The 9,474-nt window shown below is 41.0% G+C and overlaps 1 protein-coding gene across 1 annotated transcript; it reads left to right on the top strand.

The window, feature by feature from the left end:
- Positions 1-659: 659 nt before the first annotated feature.
- Positions 660-7,742, top strand: YAE1 (YAE1 maturation factor of ABCE1). Its single transcript, XM_067745871.1, has 3 exons — positions 660-846; positions 2,689-2,810; positions 4,402-7,742. Exons 1-3 carry the CDS (start codon positions 718-720, stop codon positions 4,829-4,831), a joined length of 681 nt encoding a protein of 226 aa, XP_067601972.1. The 5' UTR covers positions 660-717; the 3' UTR covers positions 4,832-7,742.
- The last annotated feature ends 1,732 nt before the right edge of the window (positions 7,743-9,474 follow it).

Genomic DNA, 9,474 nt, shown 5'->3' with positions numbered 1-9,474 from the left:
GCTGTGCGTAGGCTTCTCATCACGGTGGCTTCTCTTGTTGAGGAGCACTAGGTTTGGGTGCACAAGCTTCAGAAGTTGCGGCGCGCAGGCTCAGTAGTTGTGGCTCTTGGGGTCTAGAGCGCAGGCTCAGTAGTTGTGACACGTGGGCTTAACTGCGCTGAGGCATGTGGGATCTTCCCAGACCAGGTCTCGAGCCGGTGTCCCCTGCAATGGCAGGCGGATTCTTAACCACTGCACCACCAGAGAAGCCCTGAGGGGGATTTTAAGACAGAATCCCTCAAAAGAACTACCTTGAAAGGTTTTGCCAATGCGCCCGTCTCCAAAACCCGACCCCTGTAGAGACCTTGGTGGGAAGGGACAGGGTTTCTCTGAGGGTAGGCACCGCCTTCTGCAGAGGTCAAGGTCGGACAAGCCCCACTTGGGAGGAATCTGCCTCGCCCACAATAAGTGCACGCCCACACTTCGAGTCAAGTGAGAGAGCTGCCACAACACCAGGTAGCAAAAAGGTTCGGGCGGGAGGCAAGACCCTACCGGGATTCAAAACCCTCCCGGGACGTCCTCCCAACAGCGAAACACCGCGCACACCCACGCGCACTTCAACGCGCACGCGCACGCATCCCGCGAGGCAACCCACCCTCCTCAGTCTTCGCCCCGCCCCGCGGACCGGAAGGAATTGCCGGCATTTCCGGCGCCGGCGCTTCTGAGGTTTCCTCAGTGATGTCGTGGTTACGAGCCGCTTCCTTGGTCCAGGGTCCTGGAGAGGAGAGGGACGTTTTTGACGAGGAAGCTGACGAGTCGGTCCTGGTGCAGCGGGAATGGCGGAACCACATGCAGAGACGAGTCAAAGTAAAGCTGCGTGGAGGGGGTGGGCGTCCCTTGCTGTACCGGGTTGTGAGGAGAGGCGCACGACGTTGTGAAGAGGCGGGGACCCGAGAGGAGAGGGCCGAGTGGTCCGGGCCCGACCCGGCGCTGCCCTCCCTACCCCCTCATTATGCAGTCCTGCCCGCGTCCTGCTGGGGTTTCCCAATGGGTTACTTGAAAGCGCGCGACACCACAGGACGCGTTCCTAGAGCGCCCGCGGGGCGCGTTGGACACTGGGGGGGCGGCGAACAAAATAAACTTTGTCTTAGGCTTTGAAGAGATTTGAGTTTGATGAGGACCAGAAGGAAGGGGATGGGGGAGAAACGTATACACTGACTGTATGTGTCTAATTATGGCTGTCAGAGGACATGTACGCACTTGACATGGGTTGATTGAAGAGCTCGGGAGCCTAAAGTTAGGAGTGGTGGTAATCAGGACAGCTGGAAAAAGTGCACTTAAGAATGTTGTCGAGGGCTTCCCTGGTGGCGCAGTGGTTGGGGGTCCGCCTGCCGATGCAGGGGACACGGGTTCGTGCCCCGGTCCGGGAAGATCCCACATGCCGCGGAGCGGCTGGGCCCGTGAGCCATGGCCGCTGAGCCTGCGCGTCCGGAGCTTGTGCTCCGCAACGGGAGAGGCCACAACAGTGAGAGGCCCGCGTACCGCAAAAAAAAAAAAAAAAAATGTTGTCGAAGGGCAGTAAGACAAAGCTAACGTGGAATCCTGATGGCTAGGTAAGGGAGTATTCATGTTGGGTTTTGTTTTTTTAATTTGTCGGGTGTCAATTATCCATCTCTCAGTTGTCTCACTATTGAGACTCGGCTTTATACCACACCCCCAGTTTCCAGGTGGAGCCTTCAGCGCCTAGTTCAGGGGGAGGACCGAAGGGTGAGGTCCATTCCGGCTAGTATCCGTGGCAGCCATTCACTAAAACTGCGCTTGTTTAATGCTTCAGTAAAATAGTACTTGTTTAGCATAACAACCATGTTGTCAGTGTCAGAAATGCTTTACAGAAGGCTGAGGCGAGGCCAGTCAGTACCGAGCATCTTTTGAGTGCTGGGGCCGGACAAAAAAATCCTGCCCACAGAGGATTTGCATTTTACTTGAATTTAGGTATCAAGCAAAATTTCTCAAACCAGACCTCTCATGGTCCTTTTGCTAAACCAGTTTCCTCTTTCCCTACTTCCGTTCCAAGACCTTACTGCCCTGCGTCACCCACCTACGCCAGTCCAGTTGCTAAGGGGATCAAACACGTAATTCCCCATGTTTCCTCTCTGTGGAGCAACTGCTAACACAGCGTTTTGTAAAACTGTATAGAGTCAGTATTTTAAAATGTGCCCAACGCCGTGGTTGAGAATCCGCCTGTCAACTCAGGGGACAGGGGTTCCGTCCCTGGTCCCGGGAAGATCCCACACGCTGCGGAGCAACCAAGCCCGCGAGCCACAACTACTGAAGCCCGCGTGCCTAGAGCCCGTGTTCCGTAACAAGAGAAGCCACCGCGGTGAGAAGCCTGCGTACCGCAAATAGAGAAAGCCCGCGCGCAGCAACGAAGACCCAACGCAGCCAAAAATAAATAAAAATTTTTTAAAATGTGCCCAATAAGTCTAGACTTCAAAAATGGGATAAACCAATAATAAACTTTTATGAGAAGCGTAGTCTACTTTGGTTGTGTGGTTATGCCGTATGTTCTAGAACCGTGTTGTTAAATAACCCAGTAGAGGCCTGTTTCATCAGTCTTCCAAACTGGTTCTATGACTTTCTAGAAAAACCTACAGTGGTTTACTTGATGTTAGTTACAACTGTAATTCTTCATTACTTTCTTATTTTTAGGAAGGCTATAGAGATGGAATAGAAGCTGGCAAAGCAGTTACTCTTCAACAAGGTTTCAATCAAGGTTATAAGGAAGGTGCAGAAGTCATTATGAACTATGGACAACTCAGAGGAACATTGAGGTAATTTTTAAAACTTAAATGCTGAATTATTTTAACCTCAGTACTACTGGAGGATTTTTATTAAAGTAGTATGTAAAAATAAAGCGTTTAAAGTGAAGTGCTTTTCCTATTGTTAAATCCACAAGAGTGCTTCAGAGCATAGAATAAAATCGCCTTCAAAAAGTCGAAAGTTCATCCACTTTAATATGTGAGCCAGGTGTTGTCTTTTACTGCAAAGAAATGATAGGAAGTGTCTATTTTTTGCTACCTGAACTACCACCAATGTGTATCTCAAAGTAATTAAAAAGAACTTCAGGTTTTGAATAAAGCTTTTAGTCTTCCACATGTAGCAGAACACAATAAAACAGACGTCTAGACTAGAAGTACATGATGAAAATTATAGCTGGTAACAGAAAAATGATTCCATTTACTTTAGTCCTAAATTTTGAATACCTGTCAAGATTCCATAGCAATAATGGCATGTATCAGAACTAAGTGATCAAATGGCACATGGAGCTAGGAGCATGGCAGGCTTGTCCTCTTTGATGCTTTATACCTTTTCAACTGCCCTCTATAGAGAAAAACAAAATGCTTCAAGGAATCATTGATTTTTAAAAGGTATAAAACAAAAGTTGTCAAAACAAAGGAAAAATTCATTACATTGAGGTTTTCTAAAATTCAGCTGTTGGGAATCAGCATTTATACTATACTAAAGTAGGAAAATGATCACATGTTTATTGTCACATCAAGTTAATCTTTTATAAGCTTAGAAAGCTTACTGCTAAATCTTACACATTTTTTAAAACATTAATTTTCATAACAACCATTATTTCATGACGTGAATGATCTGAAATGTCAAAAAATACAGTTGTCTATACTAAAAAATTAAAGAAAAATAATTATTAGGACTAAAAGAAATCTAACCTTCTTCAATAAAATTGTTAGTCAGCTCAGCAAAGTGTCTACTCTGTAACAAAATTGGAAAGGTGAAGTTGTCTCAAAACTTTTTTTTCCCCCCTAACCTTCGGTTTTGATGGCAAGTAGCTATATGGTTAGAACAGTGGTTTTCAACCTTGGTAGCAGCTTGTTACAGCTGGGAAGCTTTAAAAAAATAATACCCCCAGAGATTCTGATTTAATTGGTCTCAGGTGTGACCTGAGTCTTGATAAGTTTAAAAGTTTCCCAGGTGATTCTGACGTGCATCCAAGATTGAGAGTCCCTAGTTTAAAAGGTGGTTGATGTCCTTAAAGGAGAAACTAATTTTTCAGATCTTTCTGTTAGTTGTATCCTTCTTCAACAGAAGCTACACAGTCATAAGGGGAAAAATCTAAAATCAGGAAGAGTGGATGTAGAGCTGTGAAGGAGGGGTTATGAATTATAAACAGTTTATATGATTAAGTCCAATTGTTTAATTCCTATTGAAAGATACTGTCCTTATATTTTTAATCCTGTTTTACCATCATTACTTTCCTGATTTTGACTTGCATTACTGTTATTAATAATTTTTGCATGGTGTTATCTGGAAAAGAAACATGTAAGCCTTAGCATCAAAAATTCTAAAAGCCTTTGTTTAATTTTTTTCTATTTAACTCTTGCTTATATTTTTGTTCAGTGCTTTGCTCTCCTGGTGTCACCTTCATGATAGTAGTTCGGCTTTGATCAGTAAAATAAATAATCTTCTGGATGCAGTTGGCCAGTGTGAAGAGTATGTGCTCAGACATCTGAAATCAATCACTCCACAGCCCCATGTTGTAGATTTATTGGACTCCATTCAGGATATGGACCTTTGTCATATAGCTCCAGCTGAGGAAAAGATTGATGAAGCTAAAGATGAAAGATTCTATGAAAATAATGCTGAATTTAACAAAAACTGTAGCAAGAATCTTAGTGGGGTAGATTGTTCATCTTTAAAATATTGTAGAACACAGGAGCATGCACATTCCGAAAACCCAAGCCTCACTTGGATTTTAGAACAGACAGCCAGTTTGGTAAAACAGCTGGGAGTATCAGTAGACATATTACAGCACCTCAAACAACTATAAAAATTATCTTCACTTTAATATTGAAAATAATATTCAGAACATTCTTAGAATATTTTGTTTCTGAACAAGCTAACCAAAATTTGTACTGGTTTCTACATTGAACACTTCACTTGTAAGGTTATCCTTCATGGAAGTTTGAAATGTCTTCAAAATTAACACTATTTAATATAAGCCTACTTTCTTTGTCACTGGTAATTTTTATGTGGTTTAAGATATGCTCTGAAATTCTAGTTGTCATCATTTTCAAATTTCTGATCAAAATCAAGCATTTTTGAACTCATTATTAGCAGAAATGAACAAGAATCAGACTACAGTTAACCCTTGAACAACACAGGTGTTAGGGGTACCCACCCACCATGCAGTTAAAAATCCGCATATTACTTATAGCTGGCCCTCCATACCTGCAGTTGCGAGTCTCAGATTCAACCAATCTCAGATCGTACGGTACTGTAGTATTTACTACTGAAAAAATATCCAAGTATAAGTGGACCCTAAGAGTTCACACTCTTGCGGTTCAAGCATCAAATGTTATTTTGTAAGGTCTTAGCCCTACCTTCTGCTCTTATCACATTGTCTTGTGATTAGGACCTCACCTTGTAATCAGACCAAAGTTACAAAAAATTACCTAATGGCTAAAGTTGTAAATAGACACACATAGATATATATAGATATGTAGACATATATATATTGAAATTAAGAGGCTAATAAGTGTAAAGCTGAAAAAAATGTTTATACTGATAGTTAAAACAAAATACTAAAGTTTGTTTTAGTTTTTTTATTGAGGTATAATTGATTTATAATGTTTCGGGTATACAGCAAAGTGATTCAGTTATACATTTTTTTTCAGATTTTTTCCATTATAGGTTATTACAAAATATTGAATATAGTTCCCTGTGCTATATAGTAGGTCCTTTTTGTTTATTTTATATATAGTAATGTGTATATGTTAATCCTAAACTTCTAATTTATCCCCACCTCCTTTCCCTTTTGGTAACTGTAAGTTTGTTTTCTATGTCTGTGAGTCTATTTCTGTTTTGTAAATAAGTTCATTTGTATCATTTTTTAGATTCCACATATAAGTGATATCATACCATATTTGTTAAAGTTTGTTTCAGTTTTGTGTTTATTAAAAGTAAGGACACAGTTCCATGAAAAATACAGAAAATACATTTCATGCTAAAGTACTTACTTAGCTTATCCAAGTTTTGAGTTAGTAGTGTTACCTGACAGTGTGCCAGATTATTCCTAAACTGCAGTTTTGCTTCATATTTATTTAGGAATAAAACATTGAAGCCACTGACTTCTGTATTATCTTGTAGCAATATTCTTAGTCTAGCATAGACAAAATGAGATTCAAACTTATGCTCCAGGACCTAAACATATAAAATCAGGAAAGGATTTTTCATCACTTTTTTGCCTGAAACACAAATTTATGTAACATGCCTGACTTCAGAGGCACCCAAATAATTGCCTCTCATTGATAGCCATAATTTATATCTACCATCTACTGTAAAAGACTGATACCCTGAGAAAATCTTATCTGATAAAAGAGGTGTTTCAAGAGATTAAGAAAATGTACTGCTGTGATCTTACAACCTCCACAGGGTTCACAGGACATTATGAAATTGAAGCAACAAATTTGAAATTAGAAGACCATAAAGTATGTCAGGATTTACTAAAACATGCTGAAGATATCAAGTGACATTTGACAGATGGTTTTTAAAAAAAGTGATTGGGGCTTCCCTGGTGGCGCAGTGGTTGAGAGTCCACCTGCCGATGCAGGGGACACGGGTTCGTGTCCCGGTCCAGGAAGATCCCACATGCCGCGGAGCGGCTGGGCCCGTGAGCCATGGCCGCTGAGCCTGCGCGTCCGGAGCCTGTGCTCCGCAACAGGAGAGGCCACAGCGGTGAGAGGCCCGTGTACTGCAAAAACAAAAACAAACAAAAAAAAAGTGATTGTATCTCTCTAGATGTAAACACTATTTCAGAGATTTACTGATTTGTCTTGTTACGTAGATACTTTTTTCCATATTTATGAATGCAGCAAAAATCTCAAATCCACATGGAATATTATAAGCAGTCTCTGAAGTCTTCATGTTGCTCTGCCCTGCATATTAGATATGAAATATACACATCTTTAATAATACATCTCAAGGAAGTCACCCTGAGTAAAAATTTCATGAGTGCAGCAAATCTGGAGATTTTATCTGGGCTCACCCTGACAGAATTTCCTGAAGATAACACCCTTTGCCACCATTGAAAATAGGTTGTTTTTGTGTAGATGTTCGTAGAAAAGGAACTCAAGAGAATTAGCTGAGTTGAATGAAGCTGTTGGGTTGAAAACATCTCTTAAGCTTACATTGCCTTTTAAAAAAACACAAGTTCCTGGACTGCAGAGGAAAATTAATGGAATGCTCATTATACCTGTGTTTCATGAACCTCTGTATTAGAACCACAAGAGTGAAGGAAAGAAACCTTGCCTTGTGTCTTTTACCTTGCCTCGTGTGTTCTAGGCCTGCCAAGTGTTGCCATGAAAAGACCCTAGATGAAGATAAATGTAAAGCAAGACTGCCCCGGAGCAGACACAGCAGAGTTTCAAGACCCAGGACCTAGACATTAGGCTTAGATGATGTGGCTTCCTTAAAAACAGAATTTTCACCTTGAGTAAGTTACTTCTAGATACTGACATATGTGGGGTTTTTTTATTCGTCGTTGTTTTCTAAGCCCACAATACTATGCTTTTCTGGCATTTCAGTTGCTAGAGGTATTGAGGCCACCAAAATTTTTGTGATACACAAACAAGCAGAAGTGGGCAGCTGAATTCACCTACCTGCATCCTTACCTCATTTATATCCTTAGCACTGCTTATTAACTGCTTTTGTGGTACACCAAAATAAAAGCCTTGAACCAAGTCCAAGATGTGCTTTTCATCTATCTTCAGACTAAAGTTTTGTGTTCCAGTCTAAGACATAGACAAATAAATATAGAAAGACATTCTTTTTTTAAATTTTTTAATATTCTTTTCCTTTACAGTTTATCACAGGATATTGAATAGAGTTCCCTGGGCTATACAGTAGGGCCTTGTTGTTTATCCATTCTACATATAATAGTTTGCATGTGCTAATCCCAAACTCCCAATCCCTCCCCCTTGGCAACCACAAGTCTGTTCTCTTATGTCTTTGAGACTGTTTCTGTTTCATAGATAAGTTCATTTGTATCATCATATTTTAGATTCCACATGTAAGTGATATCAGATGGTGTTTGTCTTTCTCTTTCTGACTTAGTACGCTAATCTTAGGTCCATCCATGTTGCTGCAAATGGCATTATTTCATTCTTTTTTATTATGGCTGAGTAGTATTCCATTATATATATATATATATATATATATATATATATATATATATACACACACCACATGTTCTTTATCCATTCATCTGTCATTGGACATTTAGGTTGTTTCCATGTCTTGGCTATTGTAAATAGTGCTGCTGTGAACATAGGGGTGCATGTATCTTTTTGAATTATAGTTTTGTCCAGATACATGCCCAGGACTGGGATTGTTGGATCATATGGCAACTCTATTTTTAGTTTTTTGAGGAACCTTCATCTGTTTTCCATAGTGGCTGCACTAATTTACATTCCCCCTGTAGGAGGGTTCCCTTTTCTCCACACCCTGTCCAGCATTTGTTATTTGTAGACATTTTAATGATGGCCATTCTGACCAGTGTGAGTTTTGATTTGTATTTTAGAGATTCTTAATTTCAGAACAGTAGGTGAAGTAAATATCATATGCCATCTTAAACTACCAATCAGACTTCTTGCTCTACAGAAATTCTCCAGTCTCCCATCATGAAGATACTTCACGCCCCATAGTTGCTTTTCTTGCTTTTGCTCTCATTTACTGCCTTTTCCCAACAAACTTACTGGAAGAAGAGTCTGCAGTCACTGTCTCAAATTGCTTTCTCCCCATTCACTCCTGAACATCAAACTGCTTTTCACTAAGGTCACTGGTGGCCGCTAAATCACACGACTGCCCTGGTTGTATGATTTTCAGTCATACACTTGTCCTCTCACTTGTCTGGTTTTCAGTCCTCTCACCTGTCCTCCATCACTGGACACGAGGAACCATCTACTTTTACAATCCATCTGCCTGCCTTCTGCAGCAGCACTTTTTCTTGTTCTACTCATTACTACTTACTTCTACTGGATAAACGATAAACTTGAGTTTCATTTCCAGGCCCGAGCAGCACTGTCAGTATGATTTCCCATCCTGCCTCCACCACACACACACACACACACACACACACACACACACACACACACACACACACACACACACACACACACACACACACACACACACTTCTTTCACACACACACACACCCCACTTCTTTATGGACACTACTCCAATGCTTTGTGGACAATCCACAACTCCTAAAGTTGTTCACTCTGACTCTTCTGTCTCGAATACTTTTATTCCATATCCTTCCTTCCCAGCAAATTCCTATTTATCTGTCAACACGAGCTCAAATTTCAGCTTTCTCAGGCAGAGGTAGTTGCCCTTTCCCAGTGTTCCCTCTTCATCACTTTGAGTACCTCAAACTTCAAATTTATTCAGGAAAGTACCTTATTCATCATTAT

The sequence above is a fragment of the Pseudorca crassidens genome, chromosome 8, assembly GCF_039906515.1.
Source record: "Pseudorca crassidens isolate mPseCra1 chromosome 8, mPseCra1.hap1, whole genome shotgun sequence".
NCBI lineage: Eukaryota > Metazoa > Chordata > Mammalia > Artiodactyla > Delphinidae > Pseudorca > Pseudorca crassidens.
Note: the sequence above shows the minus strand (reverse complement) of the source record. Positions and strands in the feature narration are given on the sequence as shown.